Source organism: Paramormyrops kingsleyae, chromosome 1 (assembly GCF_048594095.1).
Source record: "Paramormyrops kingsleyae isolate MSU_618 chromosome 1, PKINGS_0.4, whole genome shotgun sequence".
Taxonomy (NCBI): Eukaryota; Metazoa; Chordata; class Actinopteri; order Osteoglossiformes; family Mormyridae; genus Paramormyrops; species Paramormyrops kingsleyae.
In genome coordinates this window covers 9,310,989-9,332,090 of record NC_132797.1, presented here as the reverse complement: position 1 = coordinate 9,332,090, position 21,102 = coordinate 9,310,989, and the positions used below count along the sequence as shown (strand labels likewise).

Below are 21,102 nucleotides of genomic sequence, written 5' to 3'. Positions count from 1 at the left end.
ATCACCATCAGACACCAGTACTATCCAGGGTATCAGTGTGTCCCTGCGTATCACCATCAGACACCAGTACTATCCTGGGTATCAGTGTGTCCCTGCGTATCACCATCAGACACCAGTACTATCCTGGGTATAACTGTGTCCCTGCGTATCACCATCAGACACCAGTACTATCCTGGGTATAACTGTGTCCCTGCGTATCACCATCAGACACCAGTACTATCCTGGGTATAACTGTGTCCCTGCGTATCACCATCAGACACCAGTACTATCCTGGGTATAACTGTGTCCCTGCGTATCACCATCAGACACCAGTACTATCCAGGGTATCACTGTGTCCCTGCGTATCACCATCAGACACCAGTACTATCCTGGGTATCACTGTGTCCCTGCGTTTCACCATCAGACACCAGTACTATCCTGGGTATCACTGTGTCCCTGCGTTTCACCATCAGACACCAGTACTATCCTGGGTATAACTGTGTCCCTGCGTATCACCATCAGACACCAGTACTATCCTGGGTATAACTGTGTCCCTGCGTATCACCATCAGACACCAGTACTATCCTGGGTATAACTGTGTCCCTGCGTATCACCATCAGACACCAGTACTATCCTGGGTATAACTGTGTCCCTGCGTATCACCATCAGACACCAGTACTATCCAGGGTATCACTGTGTCCCTGCGTATCACCATCAGACACCAGTACTATCCTGGTTATCACTGTGTCCCTGCGTATCACCATCAGACACCAGTACTATCCTGGGTATCACTGTGTCCCTGCGTATCACCATCAGACACCAGTACTATCCTGGGTATCACTGTGTCCCTGCGTATCACCATCAGACACCAGTACTATCCTGGGTATCAGTGTGTCCCTGCGTATCACCATCAGACACCAGTACTATCCTGGTTATCACTGTGTCCCTGCGTATCACCATCAGACACCAGTACTATCCTGGGTATCACTGTGTCCCTGCGTATCACCATCAGACACCAGTACTATCCTGGGTATCACTGTGTCCCTGCGTTTCACCATCAGACACCAGTACTATCCTGGGTATCACTGTGTCCCTGCGTATCACCATGAGACACCAGTACTATCCTGGGTATCACTGTGTCCCTGCGTATCACCATGAGACACCAGTACTATCCTGGGTATCACTGTGTCCCTGAGTATCACCATCAGACACCAGTACTATCCTGGGTATAACTGTGTCCCTGCGTTTCACCATCAGACACCAGTACTATCCTGGGTATAACTGTGTCCCTGCCTATCACCATCAGACACCAGTACTATCCTGGGTATCACTGTGTCCCTGCATATCACCATCAGACACCAGAACTATCCTGGGTATCAGTGTGTCCCTGCGTATCACCATCAGACACCAGTACTATCCTGGGTATCAGTGTGTCCCTGCGTATCACCATCAGACACCAGTACTATCCTGGGTATCAGTGTGTCCCTGCGTATCACCATCAGACACCAGTACTATCCTGGGTATCAGTGTGTCCCTGCGTATCACCATCAGACACCAGTACTATCCTGGGTATCAGTGTGTCCCTGCGTATCACCATCAGACACCAGTACTATCCTGGGTATCAGTGTGTCCCTGCGTATCACCATCAGACACCAGTACTATCCTGGGTATCAGTGTGTCCCTGCGTATCACCATCAGACACCAGTACTATCCTGGGTATCAGTGTGTCCCTGCGTATCACCATCAGACACCAGTACTATCCTGGGTATCAGTGTGTCCCTGCGTATCACCATCAGACACCAGTACTATCCTGGGTATCAGTGTGTCCCTGCGTATCACCATCAGACACCAGTACTATCCTGGGTATCAGTGTGTCCCTGCGTATCACCATCAGACACCAGTACTATCCTGGGTATCAGTGTGTCCCTGCGTATCACCATCAGACACCAGTACTATCCTGGGTATCACTGTGTCCCTGCGTATCACCATCAGACACCAGTACTATCCTGGGTATCACTGTGTCCCTGCGTATCACCATCAGACACCAGTACTATCCAGGGTATCACTGTGTCCCTGCGTATCACCATCAGACACCAGTACTATCCTGGGTATCAGTGTGTCCCTGCGTATCACCATCAAACACCAGTACTATCCTGGGTATCAGTGTGTCCCTGCGTATCACCATCAGACACCAGTACTATCCAGGGTATCAGTGTGTCCCTGCGTATCACCATCAGACACCAGTACTATCCTGGGTATAACTGTGTCCCTGCGTATCACCATCAGACACCAGTACTATCCTGGGTATCAGTGTGTCCCTGCGTATCACCATCAAACACCAGTACTATCCTGGGTATCAGTGTGTCCCTGCGTATCACCATCAGACACCAGTACTATCCTGGGTATCAGTGTGTCCCTGCGTATCACCATCAGACACCAGTACTATCCTGGGTATCAGTGTGTCCCTGCGTATCACCATCAGACACCAGTACTATCCTGGGTATCACTGTGTACCTGCGTATCACCATCAGACACCAGTACTATCCTGGGTATCACTGTGTCCCTGCGTATCACCATCAGACACCAGTACTATCCTGGGTATCACTGTGTCCCTGCGTATCACCATCAGACACCAGTACTATCCTGGGTATCACTGTGCCCCTGCGTATCACCATCAGACACCAGTACTATCCTGGGTATAACTGTGTCCCTGCGTATCACCATCAGACACCAGTACTATCCAGAGTATCAGTGCATTCCTGTGTATCACAATTAGACAGCTGTACTACCCAGAGTATCAGTGCATCCCTGTGTATCACTGTGAGATACCTGTATTATGCAGAGTAATCGGCTGTTTTGCCGACAGATCTCAGAACTGGAGTCTGGAAACTGACTAATGCCCTAGTTTCATGCTATTTTACACAGTTTACAGAGACATTAGACAGTTCAAGCATCTCCAAAATATGAGGTAATGTCTCAGATTTTCAAATCCACAATTCCTTAGCAGGGTGGTGTCCTTGGTAGGCTGTCACTGAGTCAGAGCATGGCCACGTTCCTGTTTACATACACAGGGTACCCCGGTCTCTGCATCGAGTGAAAACTCACAAAGGCTCAAGTGTGAAGCTGATCTGCATAGAACGTGCTCTGCCCTGTCCATGAAAGCATAATCGCCTGTGTTAATGCTGCATGCTGAGCAGATACTGCACACCTGCACCCCGGTTCTCTCACTGCCAAACAGCAGTGCCACGTCCTGTCAAACCACTTTCTGTCACTAGACGCTCCTAAATCTGCTCTGCTTGCGTGCTGAGACTTAGTCCAGGTCTGTTTGGCCAAAGACCGCTCCATAGGGTGGGAAATTGCCCAGGGCATTTGGAGGGGAGGGAGGGGGGCAGAGGAGGCAGGAGTGCACATCACACTAAAGCTCACACGCACATTCCTACTGTAAAGCCGCCCAGAACAGCCATACAAACACACGCCTACGCACACCAATGAACAGGCGCATTTGATGGGCGTCAAATCTACTAATTATGCACTTTAACATACCCACATTACTGTAAGCATATATTCTTGAACTGCGTCCAAAAGCACATTAGGTAATTCACAGCATGCTGGGGCTTTAGATGAGCCAGGGGTAATTACCCAGAATGCACCTGCCTCACTCACTTGCTCAGACCCCCTCTGGCCCACATCAAAGCTCATAGGCAGCAGCCAGTGCAGATGCCAGGACCAAACCTACTTCTTCTTCTTCCGGCGCTCCTTCCTCTTCAGTTTCTCCAGGTCCTTCTTGGCGATTTCGATGATGTCAGATGTCTCCTTCTCAGGGGCCAGGAGGGCGGGGGAGAAGGAGCCTGGGCCGCCATAGAATGAGGACCGCGTGGAGGCGCGAGACAGGTTCTTCCTCAGGTTCTCGTTCACCGCTTCGCTCTCCAGCAACTTGGCCCTGCAGAGCGTTAAAGCAGCAGATCTCTGAAGCCACGCCCCGCACCGCACACTGGATCTAACACAGCGACACGAGTTGACCGCATACCTGAGGTCTTCGATTTCCTTGATGTAGTTCTGTATCATGTTCCCAATCTCCTCATTCCCTTCCCCTGTAAAGTGAATCACAGTTCAGTAGGTAAATTGCAGTGACATCATTTCAGCATGTAGCCAGCAGGGGGAGCCCACGGCACAGACCTGCCCTGGCCAGTGCCTGATTGGCCTGGTCGCTGAGCAGCTGCGTCAGACGGGCCCTCTGTGCATCGATGGTCTCCTGCATGGCCTTGACGCGCACACGCAGATTATTGTTCTCGGTCTGCAGCATGGAGTTCTCGTGGAACATGTCATTGATGCTCTCGATGCCATCCTCGCCCACGATGCGCTTGCCCTATGCAGAAAGGGAATGCAAGCCTGCCTCCAGTCTCCGTTATGGCAAGGTCATTATATTTACAGAACGCAGGATACCACCTCTGCCCCCCGACATGCCGATTCTCCTTACACTCCACTCCTGAATATATAATAACGGAGGGAGGGGCTTATCTCTAATCTGCCCCTCCTTCTCTATTGTCCCAATCAACCAGGCTCCACCCCCCCTTAGTCTGTGTGCCTGGCCCCTCCCTCCCCGAGGCCCGGCCCCCACCGTCTTGTACTCCATGAGCTCCATCTGGAGGCGGGCGATCTCGGTCCGCAGGGCACTGATCTGCTGGCTGGCCTTGTCCTGGTTCACCATGACGCGGTTCTTGATGTTGCGGGCCCGGTTGGCATATTTCAGTGTGTTCAGGGTCTCCATGAAGTCGCGGTCCGAGGGGCTGATGCATGCGATCATCACCGTTTGGCTGTTCGCCAGCATTACAGAAAGAACGTTTATTTATTTTTTTTAACACATACAGGGTAAAAACCCATTGAAAACCAGCATAATCCAGTCGGGCAGTTTTGTCAGGCACCTGTTCCCTCCCAGGGAGTCCTGAAGGAGGCGGGTCAGCTTGGAGTCGCGGTAAGGCACGTGTGTCGATCGCTTGCTTTTGTCCCCAAGAGCGCTGATGACATTGCCCAGAGCTAGCTAGAGGACAGGAACATACAGAGAACAGTGTCACCTCCAAATGTGCTCATTTGTTATCTGTACAAAGGTAATCATGTTTTATTATTTATAATCTCTATTTCCTAAATGTAATACATCGGAAAAGATTTTCAAAAAAAAGCTCGAGAAACCCAGGCACTTCTGTAAATGACCACTAGGTGGCACTGTGGAGCCGGGTGCCTGTAGCAGGTGGGTAATTTTATTGGTATGACGAATGATGGCCTTTATAGGGGATGACATGCCATCATTGCTGCTGAGATTCTTTTAGGCATGGCGAGGGGGGGTCATAAATGCTTTAGTAAAATGCTTTTAACAAACGCAGCTCGGCCACTTTGCTGCATTAACCGTGACGAAACGTCACAGCGCCGTCCCAGCGCCGTCCCAGAGCGAAGCCTGACTCACCAGCCCGCAGTTGATGGAGATGCCCTCCCTGGCACGGTCTCCTGTTGCTCCGGTTCTCTTCAGTCTCTCGGAACCAGCCAGGTCCACAAAGTGAAACTTGGCTGTCAGTGTCTCAAACTCGTTCATCTCAGAGGAACCGTTGGCCATCCTGTTGTCCATCTCCTGCTGGAGCACCAATGATTCAGGAGATTCTGCATGATGCTGACTGCACTACACAGCTAATCCCATTTCACTGCACAGGACAGTGGTTTGATACCACCTTCTTGCCTAATGGTGCTCTGTACATGTCTTAATTTACATTAATTGAACATGGCCTTAAAAAGCTCCCAGAAGCCTTTGCAGTAAATGGACGGCGACACGTACATTGTCCGGTGTGCAGACGCGCACTTGGCACAGGTGGATGGTGAAGATGGCATGAGAGCGGGAACTCTGGACATTCATCTGGGTGCTGGCCGTGGTGCGGGAGAGGGCACCAAGCTTCAGGCACTGAATCATCTGAGGAGAAGAGAGAGATTCAGCCACAGAGACAGAGAGGGAACCAGCTTCAGCCACATAGACAGAGAGGGAACCAGCTTCGGACACATAGACATAAAAGGAACCAGCTTCAGCCACACAGGCAGAGAGGGAACCAGCTTCAGACACATAGACATAAAAGGAACCAGCTTCAGACACATCGTAGGTGTGAGTTCAGACTGACCTCGGTCTCCGAGGTGACCATTCGAGTGGTCACCCCAACTGTGTATATTCCTCCATTGGCGTCCTCGTGAATCTTAATGTTGGATTTCTGCTTCCTGGCCTCAAGGTCACGTGTGGAGTCAAAGAGGTCCAGCACCTCCTCATTGTATAGCTGTAGAGAAACACAAAGACTCACAGCTGTAACTCAGCTGAACCTTGACCACACTGACCAGCCGGATTTTAATGAGGTGTGTCATTAAGATTCTGACGTTTCGGGAAGGGAAAGCAGAACAGTGAACAGCGAGGGCTTTGTGATCAGTTGCCCACAGCGATGGGGGACTCCTGCTCCCTTCCCGTCTCCAGCTAACTATAAATCCTGGGTTATTTCAATATGCAACAACTGTCAGCTGAGGATGATCCCGCCCTGCTGACAGCTGCTGTCACACTTGTCAGAGGTCACGCTGGTGGGGGCGCAGGGCACCAATAATACAGTGCAACTCTTCACTCAGTCCCACCAAGAATAGTTTGGATTCTTGCTCCCCAGGACGCCCCTCCATACCTCCAGAAACTGGGCGCTGATCTTGAACTCAGGAACGGGGCGGCCCTGCTCGATGGCAGCCTGGCGCCGCTCCTCGATGCCCTTGAAGAGGTGCACCACAGCACGCGGGATGATGCCCAGCTCCTCGTCGGCGATGCTCACGTCGAACCCCGTGCCCATAGTGTAGGTCTTCCCCGAGCCCGTCTAGGAGGAGGGGCAAACATGAATACAGTCGGCCTCTGCCGCTGCAGGGATCCCCCCCCCCCCTCAAATTCACCCCTCAAAGTATCACACGCAAGCACAGAGCTCATCCTGTGCAGAGCTCGGCCAGAGCAGACCAGTCTGTTAAATGTGCGGTAAGTTGCAAGAGAGACACTGAAAATGGTGCTTTATGCGCTCAGACGGAGCGTGAGCGAAACCAGACTTCAAGGCGACTGGAAGACAGGGAACGGGTTATGCTAACAGGCTGCCGGCTCAGTGGTAATGTATGTAAAACGCTCCTGAAAGCCTGTCCATTCATTGCTCTGCCAGGAAAATAACAGCACAGAGAGCACAGCTGGGGGTCAGGCTCAGTCACCATGGCGACCAGCCGGGAAACATGATGCCTTTTCATATTCGAAACTGTAAAAGCACTGGGATGGAGAGCCGTGCAAAGGAGAGACCTGCAGTGTTGGCAGAGAGTGTATCAAAGCAAGAGACCCAACAGCCAAGGGCCCCAGCAGAAAAGAGGCCGACCCCCCCCCCCTCACAAACAGTCTGGGATAAGAACATAAGAACATAAGAACATAAGAAATTTACAAACGAGAGGAGGCCATTCGGCCTATCACGCGTGGCAGAAACTTCCAGAAGGCACTGAAGGTTGCGCGCAGCGCTACCTGTCCGTAGGCGAAGATGGTAGCGTTGTAGCCCTCGAAACAGCCCTCGATCAGCTTCTCTGTGCAGTTGGCATAGATGGCGTCCTGCTGTGTGTCCATGTCGAACACATAGTCGTACGTAAACGCCTTGTCCTTGCCCAGGATGACCTGGGGCTCGCCCGGCGTCACGAACGTGCAGATGTGGCATCCCTCGATCTTCTCCCGGGGCAGCTGAGGTCGGATCCTGGCAGTGGGGGGGGGGGGGGGGGCAGAGGGAAGCCATCATCCAATCATGTCTCACTTAACACCCATGTGATATTATGAAACGCGAGTGACCCCCCCCCCACCCCGTTAGCTAGAGCTGCTCTGAATACCCATGGCAGGTGTGGCGCACCCTCTGGTGACCTCAGAAACACAATGGCAGCGGGTCGCTGAGCCCTCCACACCCAGCGTGTGCCGTACAGCGCGGAGGTGCAGCTCACATTCTGGGAGAAAGAGCCACCTTCCACTCTGCCTGCTCAGCAGTTGGTCACATTTTCTGTTTATCCAGTCAAATCCAGTGGTGAACCAGGCTTAACACAGCCTGATTATCACGTGCCTTTGCAGTGCAGCCCGGGGTCGGTGTCAATTTAAACTACAGATATGAAAACCCTTGTTATTCCTGACCTCCTAGGGTTAACGGCTGCCCTAGGGCCGTGTGTGTGTGTGTGTGTGTGTGTGTGGTCCCCCTGCTTCCCAAGGCAGACAGAGCTCTCGCTGTGCCCCCCCCCAACCCCCCCAGGAGGGGCACCACTGAGATCAGTGCAAAATGCCAGGTGAACAGAGGCAGCGTCTGTCTCCCCGGTGGAGCCCCAAGCCGGAGCAGGAACGGCAGCCGCTGGCAGCGCGCCCCGGGAAGCCCCGCCCCCAAGCGCTTCCAGCCCATCACAAGCGCGCGCTCTGTCTTCCTGGGTCACCACCGCGGGTCCGGGAGAGGCCCAGTTAACGGTCCGAACGGCAGAGCAGGCGCCGGACGGGAAGGAGCCGACAGCAGGGGGATAAAGGCCGCTTTGTGGACGATAACAAAAGGATGCGGCACAAGGCCAGTGTCACGCCTGCACTGCCGGGGAGGGGGCAGGAGGTAGGCACCCGGCGAGGGGGGAGAGGACGAGCCCGTCACAGTTTCCGAAGCTTCGCCCACACGATGGGGCGCACCAGAGTCAGCATTCTGCAGCTCGACCGACACGGCAGCCGTTAGCACAGCGGGACACCTGACGGCTCTCATTTAGGGGTGACCGGCTTGGTTAAAGAGGCGCACGGTTACAAACACACACACACACACACACACACACACACACACACACACACACACACACACACACAGGAAGCCTGACTCTGACCTGCTGGAGCTCCTTCAAATGAGTAATATTACTACTATTAGCAACGTAATACTAATAATACAGTTACTCAGTACAGCCCTAAGCCTTCCTCACATAGCTGCCGGAGGTGGAGGATGTCACGAGTACAAACACACAGTGCACTGAGCAAGCGGAAAAAGCCAGAACCCAGCAGGGAAGAGGGGGGCTAGCTGCCTGCAACCCCCCAGGCCAGTCATGCCCCGATACCAGCATGTCGGAAGGTAATTAAAATATTTTCCATTTTCCTTTATTATGAGAAAACAGTCACCCTCAGCCATATGCCTTAACACTGTCAGCTGCACATGATTATCTACGACCCCTCCCTGTTACCGGAACACACATGGAGGACAGAAGAACCCCACGGACTGATATACAACTTCGGGATAAAAGCCGCAGTGATTCCCGATTCCTTACTGCAGACACGGTGGCGGTAGGTGACACACCAGCGCGGTGACAGCGCCACGTCAGCACCGGTGTACAAAGGCTGACGTGGTGCAGACTGAGTGGTGACACCGTTCCATGACATCACCATGGAAACGGCACGTGCAGGACATAGCGCCCGTCTGAGAGAGACAACGCAGCCAGTGTGCCGCCATGTTCAGCAGAGACACACCAAGGGAGAGGAGACTCATCCATCTAACCATCCATCTACCCATTCACTCACCCATACATCCAGACTGGGTCTGCTTTACTATATACAAGGTATTTTGAACAGCAATGTTTTCTGCATTAACCACTCAAAAGCCTGGTATCATCACTGTGTACTATGCTTTACCCCAGTGAAATACATGTGCATTATGCTTTAACCACGTAAAATCCCAATGTGTACTATCCTTTACACCAATGAAATCCCCTCGCGCACTATCCTTTACACCAATGAAATCCCTGTGTTGCTATGCTGTACCCTGGTGAAATCCCCTCGCGCACTATGCTTTACCCTGGTGAAATCCCCTCGCGCACTATGCTTTACCCTGGTGAAATCCCCTCGCGCACTATGCTTTACCCTGGTGAAATCCCCTCGCGTACTATGCTTTACCCTGGTGAAATCCCCTCGCGCACTATGCTTTACCCTGGTGAAATCCCCTCGCGCACTATGCTTTACACCAATGAAATCCCCTCGCGCACTATGCTTTACACCAATGAAATCCCCTCGCGTACTATGCTTTACCCTGGTGAAATCCCCTCGCGCACTATGCTTTACCCTTGTGAAATACCCTCGCGCACTATGCTTTACCCTTGTGAAATCCCCTTGCGGACTATGCTTTACCCTGGTGAAATCCCCTTGCGCACTATGCTTTGCCCTGGTGAAATCCCCTTGTGTACTATGCTGTACCCTGGTGAAATCTCTTTCACAAAGGTCCTGCACAGTACTGCAGGAGTTCACCCTGCTATTATTTGAAAGCAGGAGCCCAACCTCTCGGAGGTCTACATAAGCTCCTCCCCCAACACAGACCAAACACTTCCTACAGACTTCGGACTCCGAAGCACTAATCTCCCACGATACCACAGATGTTCCTTGTTCACAGCTATTTAAACACTAATCTGCCATTTAATCCAACTGTTTCCAACCCCCCAGACCTGCAGTCTGTCCCAAAACTGAGGATTAGCGAGCCCAATCCCAAGAATAAGTACTTCTGTCTGTTTGGAGGGAAAACACAGGTGAAACTGTTTGGAAAGCGTCTGGTAACTTATTAATCTGCATGAGTTTGTACGTTTGTAAGGGACGTGCAACAGTGCTGGAAGCAGCACTGAACTGTGGAGGGGCTGTATTCCTGATGCCCCGGGGGTCACTCACTCACTCCCCCCCCCCCCCACTGCAAACCAATGGACCTTCTCATCCAGCCTGTCTGCAGAAGCTTTCTGCACATCATCATTTAACCCGCTAAACCCAAAGAGCCGTACCAATCCAGCTCAGTGAGCGCAAGAGATCACCTGCATGCTCCAGACATCAGGCAAGATCATACAAGATCACAGACGAGTAAGACTGTGAGATTATCAGAACTAACAGTAATGCCACAAAATCAGGAGAAACCCCCGTAGCCTAACCCCCCCCCCCCCCTTTACTGAACGTTCCTGTTTAACTCCAGAAGCTTCATAATTTCCCCCAGGTAATAAAGTGTTCAAGTGTTTGTGAACCTGCCCGAACCTGTGAGCCAGCTCTTCAAGAGGAATGCTTAACAAAACTCATTAAGTGGCGAATCCAGAGTCCCTACTGCACATGGTGCTTAATGGTTTTTATTAAAAAAGAAACATTTCTTTCGAAGATCAGAGCCCTGGTGCCGGGGTGACCTGCAGCACAGACAGGGACACTGACCACGGTCAGCCTGAAGGCTGGAGGTCATGTGACGGCGACAGTTACTCTTCAGCTCTCGGCCTCATTACTCCGGTTACCGTTACCGGGAAACGCAGAAAGAGCCCACCCCCTCCCTGCCAGGCCGGGGGCTATGAGCCGTGTGACCAGCAGAAGGTGCCCATAGCCCCGCCCCCTAGTCCACCCCCCCGCCCTTGGCATCATTATCAGCTTACACCCTTGGCTCTGCCAGTGATCCGTGGCCCATTTTAAAGCAAGAGATGGTGCCACATTTACACACCGTCAGGAGCTTAGACACCCCATGCTGTGTCCGGGGGGGGCGGGAGGGGGGGAGGCTTAAATAGCGGAATATTTTTCAGATTAAATCACCCATTTTCAGTCTGTCAGCACTTATACTGAGATTGATATCCTGCCGCTACCCCAAACCCTGACGTGGGTCACAGGTATCAGACCCCCATTTCCCAGCCTCCTCCACCTTCCTTGCCTTCCGCTGTAGCCGTGGCAACAGACTCCTAGGCAACGGGCACGCCTCACTGCTTCTGAAGGCCAGCCTGGGTTCAGGTGCCTCGGGCAGAGAAAGGCCGTCTTTCTTTTAGCGGAACGAGAACCCGGACGGCGCCAAACAAAAGGCCAAGCTGAGGACGGCCGGCGCTGCTGATGGATCTGGTGCTGGATCGCAGGACAGCTTCCTGTCAGGATGATGGGCTCAGCGGCGCCCCCACAGGAAGGACACCAGCCTGGACATGCATCAAATAAAACGGCCCTTAGGCTGCGTTAAAACTTGTTTCCACTTACTGACACTACAAGGCCATTTCCAGACTTTATAGGCCTTTAGCGCCTGGTCTGGCAGATCTGAAGCCAGCAGGTTAACGTTTGACCAGCAGGAGGCGGAGCCTCCACCCTCAGCACCACGGTCCGACGGGATGCAAAGCACCTTCCCGCCAACAACAAAGCCCCAAACGCTCAGGCTGGGGATAAAAACACAACCCCCCCCTTCCCCAAAGGGAAAAAGGAAAGGCTGTGCAGAGGTGAAAGCCAGCACAAAAGGAGGAGAGAATAAAGTGGGGGGGTGGGGGGGGGGTGGAGCGGTGGATGTGTGGGGCGAGATGGTAGCATGTGGGGTGGGGGGGGAGGGGGGGGGGGAGACACATGCTCCCCTGTAATGCAAACGATTGTCCTGCAAAGATCATGCTGTTGCCCCCCAGGACAGGATAAAACACAGAAATAGCAGGTAAAGTCTGCCCTCTGTGTTAATCACAGCCACGCCATATTTCCCATGATGCAGTGCGAGCAGATCCATGGCAATTATTACATCACGTTTTTAATCCAGACCAGAATGTGTGGCAGGTATCAGGTATGGATGGAATCTGCAGCTCCACATGGACACAGAAAGAGAAGACCCCCCCTCCAAACCCCCGCTCCCACCCACTCTCCCAGTGCGGAGGTCACTGTACTCACTCACACCGAGCGGGGGCCAGGGGGGAACAGGAAGGAGCTCACCAGCCCCCGCAGCACACAGACTGATGATGATGCGACAGCAGTAACACTCAGGATACGAGATAAGCTCCTGCCAATTCCGCACGGGCCACGCAGCGCCATCCGCAGGAGGCTGGTGGACCAGCGCTGCAATGGAAACATTCAAAAAACAAAAACAACTATGTGAAGCCGCACCCAGACACACCAGCGGTGGGAAACGACTCCTGAAGAGAGAGGAGATCTGCAAAACAGACCCTGGCTGATCCTGGGCTCCAGCTCACATACGACCAGCATGTGAAATCTCAGTCCCCCCCACCAGCAAAGTCGAGGGGCTTATTGTTCAGACAGGGCTTGTTGACAAAGGCCCCAGGATGATGAGATCACCTTTATCAGCACGACGAGCCCCAGCTGGGCCATGGAAGACCATCAAGACGCTGGAAGCTCATCTGCAATGACCGAGGACCTGGGCTGACGTCACGTTATTCAGGCTCACCGAGAGTGTATGACTATTATCTGCCTGTCGGAGATGACCGGCCCCTGGACCGCTCTTGGGCTATACAGGGGGGGCTCTCAGGTTTAGCTGGGCTGGGGAGGCGGAGGCAGGCTGGGCTGAGTCAGGGCGGAGCCCAAAGGGGCAGACGGAGCAGCTCTGTCACCGACGGCGATGGCTGACAGAGCGCCCCCCCCCCCCCCCCCCGGGTGAGGCCATCTTCGTCTGGCATCACCGACACGCTCAACATGAGACGAGGAGCCACATCTGTACACGTCCGGAATAAACAAATGGAATTTGGGAATGCAACCGCGTTCGGAAAATCACGCCTCATTTTCCTTTGAGGACGAACCGTGACGCAGACTGCTCACTCATTGTGGTCACTTCTCGGGCACAGAAAGAATATAAATAGGTATTTCTGGATCCCTGCGTTTATCATTTTCAGGGTAACCGATTCAAACAACCCCCCCCGGATGGATCCGAGTCCTTATCCTTCGGCCAATGAGCTCACCAAAAGCCATCAGATGTCATTTCATAATTATAATAATAAAGCTCCACATGTACAGTCACTAACTCGCTAACCTACATGGCTGTAGGGGTTATACAGCCCTCTGGCATGAAGAGTGATTTCAGCTCTGGTGTGAAGTTCATGCTGCGGACAGTTTGAACATTAAGCTCTGGGGTGTCTGACGGACAGGAACAAATCGCTGAAAGGTCTGGCCAGCGAGAGACAGGAGACCCAGCCCAGGGTGACAGACAGGCCAAAGCTGCCTGCTTCTCCTGCTCTGATCCTGAGGCCATGTGAACACACAGATATACACAGAAATACACACACAGACACAGACACACACAGACATACACAGACAAACACACACACACACACACACTCCATGCTACAAGGTCCTGATGTAAACACAGTTCCATGGCTGGGGCAGATCTGGAGGGTGCAGCCTTTCCCAGAGACAGGAAAGAGAAACACTAAGGCGGGGAATCCTGCCACGCTGGAGGTGGCCAGATCTCTACGGCTCGACTCACAAAGAACACAAGTCGGTTACTCCAACTTAATATGTGCTCATACCAGAATCGGAAGAAGACCTCAGTCTCCCTCAAGCGGCCTATTTCCTCTTCTGGAATGATGTTTTTTTTGCACAGGTGGAGTGATGTGTGATCTTTGCATGGGTGACGTGTGATCTCCACCTAGTTACCTGTGGCGTGGACATCGCTGTGCCCTAAACTGGCATCTTATATACAATATGGCACCACATAGATATCTGAGCAGGAGGCTCTGTATGCAGGAGCAGGGGGCAGCCTGGGCCAGACCAACCCCGTCAAACACCTTAAAGACCTCATGTATTACGTTTAGGGTTAACTCAGATTGAAGACCTCATGCATTACGGTTAGGGTTAACTCAGATTGAAGACCTCATGTTCTCATCAGTAATGGGATCCACCTTCCGGACTCTGAAGAATGCAATGATATTAAGTGTTAATTAAAACACGTTAAAGGAACAGATTTGTTACCTGCTGAGCCTATCTGTAGTGGGAAAGTTCTTTGCATTAATCAAAGACGACATGCTGTTTCAATGGTGTGGCTGCTTTCCCAAACCCCCCCAAGACTTCTGAGAACTGCTCACGGTGAAAGTGATTTAAACCGCCTACTTAGACGAGAATGAAACATTAAGAGGCACTAAAAGCTGATGTTAGGCAGACGGGTTCAGACAAGCTCTGCACGACAGCGGAGATTCGACGCTAATTACCGCGGCACAGCGAAATGTCCGGGGGCGGCGTGCAGATCGAAGGCGCTCACGCTGCCAGGCACTCGCCCAGCACCATGCTACAACTCTCCATATTTACAGAGTCAACAAAGACGAAAATCCAGCGAATGTAGGAGGACGCGTCAGGTCTGAAGAATCCTGAACCTGAGAAGATGGGATTCATGACCTCTGGTTACACAGATTCATTTGGAGAGAAAAAAACAAAAGAGTACAGCATAAAAAATTTAATGAAAAAACCCCTTTGCCCTTCCTTTAGAATGGGGCCAAGCTGACGACTGGAATGACAAAGACCGCAGTTCCAAGTGGCCAGATAAGGGGCTTAAGCACACACTGCTATCTCTGTGCCTGGCCTGGGACGTCTGCTCGAGGCCCTGACACGCGTGCGAGAGCCTGGCCCCGCCACAGTGCCACAGGGGCCTGGGACAGTGACCCAAAAGGACCCGGGAGGCATTGTCTGCAGCGACCGCAGACTGAGCCAAGCGGCCGGCCCACTATAGGGGTGCGTGCAAAACCGCTCCATCCACGAGGACGCCTGGCAGTGAGCTTGCATTTTCCCGGGACGGAATGCCGAGACGCCAGACCCGAATATAGACCCGTCACCACTTCCTGTGTTCAAAGGGATGGGAAAGGACAGGGTGACGATGGACAGGGGGTGTGGCCAGGGGCACGGCAAAGGGGCGGGGCACAGTTTACTCTCCACAGTGTAATTGCCTACAATCCGCTCTGCACACCCCACTCTGTGGAGACTCAGACCACAGGAGGAAGCTTCCAGAACAGCTCGGGAATTTCATAAGATGGGTCTTTACATGAAGGGCACCTCTGCTCGTGGAGAGCCGTGGCGTGCTTGTGATTGGAGCGCTTGTGAACCTCGAGTGCAGCGTGAGAGCAGGCTAATACAGCATATACACACATCCTCCCGGTACGAGTCATCCAAGGAACATTAACGTCATTTCGTACCTCTTTGTTTTTAAGAAATGCATACTCCGGCTACATGCTGAAACACACCGAAAGAATGAACAGATGAGCTCAAAGCGGTGTTACGAAAGATGGCAGCTTTATCTGAGGTTTGCGCTCTCCTTTGAGCCTTGCAGTGTTTTCCTGGCACTGACAGGCAGTCGGTACACAGCCAGCGACGCAGGTCAAAGTCTGCCTGCTCACGCAGGGTCACTCCACACTGGGCCAGGCCGCAGTAACCTGAGCGCGCAGGGCTTTTGTTTGGCAGCTTCCATTGTTCCCTGCTGCGGCGTCTCACATGAACGGCCGGATCCACCTGCCTGTCTCTCCACGAAAGCGCCTTTGTCCTCATCCTTGGGCGTAGTACGGCCTCCCCGGAAGCCCCCGTTTGAAAGCTTTCTAGAAATGATCTGATCAGCAGGCTTTTGTAGTACAGCAGAAAGGGGACGTGCTTAGCAACCTAATAAGCACAAGTTGCGTAAAATACATCCGCAGTGGGAATTCCTATAATCCATAGCAGGCTTTGTGCAAAACAGAAAATGTTAAGAACACAGCAATTTGTCATCAGCAGTCTGGTTTTGTAACAGCGCGACCTCGAAATCCACGGCAGCGATAAACCTTGACATACATTCCTATCCGGCTCTTTCTACCCTGTTTTTAACTTCAGCTCCCTATGCTACATTAACCCATAAGACTCCCCCACACCTTTCCTGATTACAGGTCGGAGTACAGCAAGGTCACAGCAAGACCCTCAGATAAAGGCCCACCACACCTCACAAGCGGGCCCTTATCAGCTGGAGAGACCCAGAGCCTTCCGGAAAGACACGGACCTCAGGCTTCAGGAAGAAGGCTCAAGCAGGGAGATGTGCAACAGAGCCGGGCTAAATGTGATCAACCATCAAAGCAAAAACGAATCAGAGAGGCAGAGAGAGAGCACCGGTCTGATGATCTCAGTCACCCAGCGCCCTTGAAGAGCCACTATGAAATGAGGGACTCAGCATCCACCACCAAGGCCAGCCCCCACTGATGCCTGTATTATGGTCTGTCGTGCCGCCGGTATGGAAACCGAGCTACGTAAGCCTCTCTCTCAACCAGCCTCACATTTCCGGTCGATGTCCACAACGGACATAAAACGGTGCGCAGGGCAGCCATGTTTACTTATATTTAAAGCTGCGTGATGAGACTGTAGACTCCTGACACTGTCTTTATAATCTACCACTAGAGCAGAATTCCTCGTAGAAAGCAGCAGGATCTCCCCTCCGGGCAGCACTGACCCCGGGCAGCAGGTACATTACGGCGGCCCCGGCCCACGGCTGCATTTAGATTTCCACTTGCACTTTTAAGGGGCCGTGCTAGAGGCTCTCGTAGGATTTACGCCCCGATTGAGTTACCCCACGCCTGCCAGGCCGCCGGCGAGAAACAGCCCCCATTTTAACCCTGACACATCTGCGTGTGACAGGCGCCCCCAACAAAGACACGCATTCATTTATTTCAGTGTAGATGCGGTGGGGGAGGGGATAAAATAACAGAAATTGAATGGACAGGGCACGGGCTCATTATCTGGCCGCCCAGGGCGTGAAAGCGGACTTCACGGCACATTCGCAGGCGTCGGTACCGGCTTTGGGCACCGGGCCGCAGCCGCCATGGCCGACGAACAAAGAATCGACCGGCGGGTGCCGATTGAGCGACTGGCCGTCAGGGAAACCGCTCTTACATCGATCAGCGCTCCTTCAGGCGGCCAGTGAGCCGGCACCCCCGGGAAAAGCTGCCAGGTCCGGCAGAAAGCCCACCCAGAGAGATGGGAGCAGCTTATTATACGCTTTTATTATAGCACGCACAGTTTATGTATGCATGCGTGTGATATGAATGCATGTACGAATTTATATATATGCATGTATGTATGTACGTATGTGATGACAGGTTTTTACACGTACGCGAGCCTAATCTCCACCCCCAAGCGCGCCCCCCATCGTGTCGCACCTCATCTATTCGGACATTAAAATGTAGCCGCAATCTAAATAATTGCATACGATCGGAGATCAATCAGCCAGAGGTGAAATGACACGAGCCGCCGGATTCCTTTCCCTCGGTAAAGATAGAAGGAGAGAGAGGCAGGCCTCCGGTGAGAGGCGGTGCTCTGCGGAGAGGGAGCCGGCGCGGCCAGCAGCAGCAGGTACACCCGGATCGCCATCACCTACCTCAGAGCCACCCGCACGGAGCTCTCATCCTGCCCCTGCGACATCCTGCCGTCCGCGATTCAAGGGCCGAGGAAGAAGTGGAGGAAAGATCCAACAGTGAGCGGAGGCTGTGTTATAATGAGCTGGCAGCCACGGCGCAGGCTCACGGCCGTTCCTCGGCCATCTTTAAAGAAAGACGAAGCGCTTCACTGATCGCGGCTGCACGATTCTAGCAAACCCGTCGTTCGGCCGGCTCCCGGACCGGACCGGACTGCGCTCGGAGTAGGATCTGCACGGACGGGGATCCCGATCCCCAGCTTGCCGAGCCGCAATGCGTCAGCAGGCCACGCCCCCAGCGGCGCCCTCCCCACTGCACCGCCTCGCGCCTGGGAACGCCTTCGCGACGCTGTAACGGCACTGCGACCGGAGGGGGGGGATGTCAACCGCCGCCGCACAAACCCTCACTGAGTCCAAAATAAAAGCAAATATGCGGAAAGCATCTTCATTAAGTTACACCTAACCTGCCCTTGCAAATAATATTTTGATGAATGACGTAATGTTGTTTATGTTCCTTTTGTTGATGGCCTACCTGTTTCAGCACATCGTGGTATGCTCGGTGTGATGCTGATTTGGGTAGCTAAAGATACCACATCCACGAACACAAACCAGAGAAAAAGCTACTGAACTTTTGAGAAATTCATGGCATTGGTGGCGGTAGTCGTGTTTTGTAAATATATTTCTATTTTAAAGAAGGGGAGGAGGAAGCAGATGAATAATTTACATGAATCTCAAGCATATATGATAATCAAGCCGACAGTCATTTACACGTTATACGGATAGGCGACATCTGCATTTTCCTCATATATTAAGCTATTATTTAGGGCAAATCATCATAGGTGAGCGCCCCCTTGTGATCACAAGGAGTACTTCAGTACGCATCCTGGCTCGGTTGCTGTTTACGGTGTATGGGACTGAAAATTTCTAGTTATTATGTAGAGGTCGGTTTGATTTACATATGAGCAGGGGCGCCGTAAGGGGGAGGAAAGCTAGGACGATTCCAAGGGCCCTTGAGTGACAGGGGCCCTAAAAAATTAGGAAAATAACTGGATTGGTTTGGACTGGGGGGCCTAATATGATATGCTTTCATGGGGCCCAAAATCTCTAGCAACGCCCCTGCATATGAGTATCATATGGGCTTAAATACAAAATATAAGCATATCTTAAAAACTGGACAAATTTTATTGTTGAAGAAGGGGGTAGACTTAAGGAAAAGCATCACATTTGAGACACGAGGTGTAACCGAGGTTTATAAACGTTAAATAAAATCACGCAACTGAAAATCCTTCACAGTAATTTAGTGATGCAATCAGAACATTCACGATTGCCATTAATCATAAATTAGACAGAGATTTCACCACTAGATGGCAGTAAGTTGGAATGAAACGAAGTGCTTTTTGTAATCTGCATAGCTCACTTGGTAGTAGGCACGTGTAGAGCGGTCTGCCTGAAATAGGCCTATTTTATGAGTCGAAAGAGGAACGAGACAGATTTTTTAATAATCAGTTCAGTTTTTCCCGATGCAGGGCCCCTGATTAACCAGGTGGGGCCCCTTATTTTGCTGGTGCCATTGGCTATAACCTAGCATAGCCTGTGCATTAATCCACTGTAATGCCTGTATTTAATTCAGCAGTGATTTACTTTTATTTAAGGTAGTAGTTTCTAAGATACCATCTATCCGATTTCTCTTATCCTTTTGAAGTGCACATCAGCTGGCCCCGCCTTGCACTGTCACCAGAATCTTGTATTCCAAAGCAGCCTTAACGTCGGTTCTCTGTGGGACGTCCGTAGCTGTGTGACCCAAACTGAACCGGCACAAGGCCTGCTTTCTATCTCCGTCAGACCTGGATCTGACTTTATCCCCTTTGGTTCTGGACCAGAACTCCTGTGTGGCATGTCACTTGGCAATAAGCTTCTGCACTGCACCAAACACAGATAACTGGGGAGGGTCTGTGTGAAGGCAGGCCTCCCACCAGCATAACTAGGGAGGGTTTGTGTGAAGGCAGGACTCCCACCTGCATAAATGGGGAGGGTCCATGTGAAGGCAGGCTTCCCACCGGCATAACTGGGGAGGGTCCATGTGAAGGCAGGCCTCCCACCGGCATAACTGAGGAGGGTCCCTGTGAAGACAGGCCTCCCACCGGCATAACTGGGGAGGGTCTGTGTGAAGGCAGGCCTCCCACCAGGATAACTGCGGCATAACTGAGGCCAGATATAACCAAGAGCAACAGTAAACTAATTGCAACAGTAAACTAATTTGACTAATTGCATTTATTTCCCCTACTTCTGCTGGGGGGTGCTGCCTGGAGCCCTCAATCTATCAAGATGTCCAGCACACCCTGCAACATGTGACGTCGCCACTACCAATGACGTCCGTGCATCCAGCTCGCCATTCTGCCTGTGTCATCTTCCTTGTATGACCCGCTCCCTGCCTTCTGGCTGCCTGGCGATTGGAGGGAGCGTTGGCACCGGCTTGCCATCTCCCCCCTGCTCCCCGTTTGTGTCTCAAAATTTACTGTATCTGACTCTCCCTGCCGGCCCCTGGAGGATGGGCTCCCCCTTTGAGTCTGGTCCCTCCCAAGGTTTCTTCCTTCTAGGGAGTTTTTCCTTGCCACTGTCGCCTATGGCTTACTCACTGGGGGCTTTGGGTGGGGATGCTGTAAAGCGCTTTGAGACAATGTAATGTTGTGATAATGCGCTATACAAAAATAAATTTGTTGTTGTTGTTGTAAACAAGTAAGCAGGCAAAGTCATTACTTTCAGAGCCTCATCGATGTTCTTCTCACAGGCCCAGTATGCTCTGCCTGTGTAGTGCTACATCTGTGAGCTACGTAACATAACGCCTGAAATTCAGCAACCACAGCTGGTCTGTATGACAAGCTGGCTGTTTATACCCACGGATGATGTCTGCACACAGGTGCTAACTGTGCGGGTTCAGCCACTGAACGTGTTAACAGCAGGG

At 52.2% G+C, this 21,102-nt stretch overlaps 1 protein-coding gene across 9 annotated transcripts in view; it reads right to left on the bottom strand.

The window, feature by feature from the left end:
• Positions 1–18,426, bottom strand: part of kif21a (kinesin family member 21A) — a 30,977-nt gene extending 12,551 nt beyond the window's left edge. For 4 of the 9 annotated variants that reach the window (XM_023830206.2, XM_023830208.2, XM_023830205.2 and 1 more), the window contains exons 1-11: positions 18,105–18,425; positions 7,526–7,748; positions 6,672–6,854; positions 6,135–6,284; positions 5,801–5,932; positions 5,438–5,602; positions 4,902–5,017; positions 4,598–4,793; positions 4,156–4,345; positions 4,007–4,070; positions 3,716–3,919 (exon numbers count right to left, since the gene is read on the bottom strand). In XM_023830206.2, the coding sequence (XP_023685974.2) occupies positions 3,716–3,919; positions 4,007–4,070; positions 4,156–4,345; positions 4,598–4,793; positions 4,902–5,017; positions 5,438–5,602; positions 5,801–5,932; positions 6,135–6,284; positions 6,672–6,854; positions 7,526–7,748; positions 18,105–18,148 (1,667 nt within the window). In that variant the 5' untranslated portion in view covers positions 18,149–18,425. Of the gene's footprint in view, positions 1–3,715; positions 3,920–4,006; positions 4,071–4,155; positions 4,346–4,597; positions 4,794–4,901; positions 5,018–5,437; positions 5,603–5,800; positions 5,933–6,134; positions 6,285–6,671; positions 6,855–7,525; positions 7,749–18,104 lie in introns of all 9 variants that reach the window. The other 5 variants (XM_023830203.2, XM_072709055.1, XM_072709057.1 and 2 more) reach the window with 2 other exon arrangements.
• Between the last annotated feature and the right edge of the window lie 2,676 nt (positions 18,427–21,102).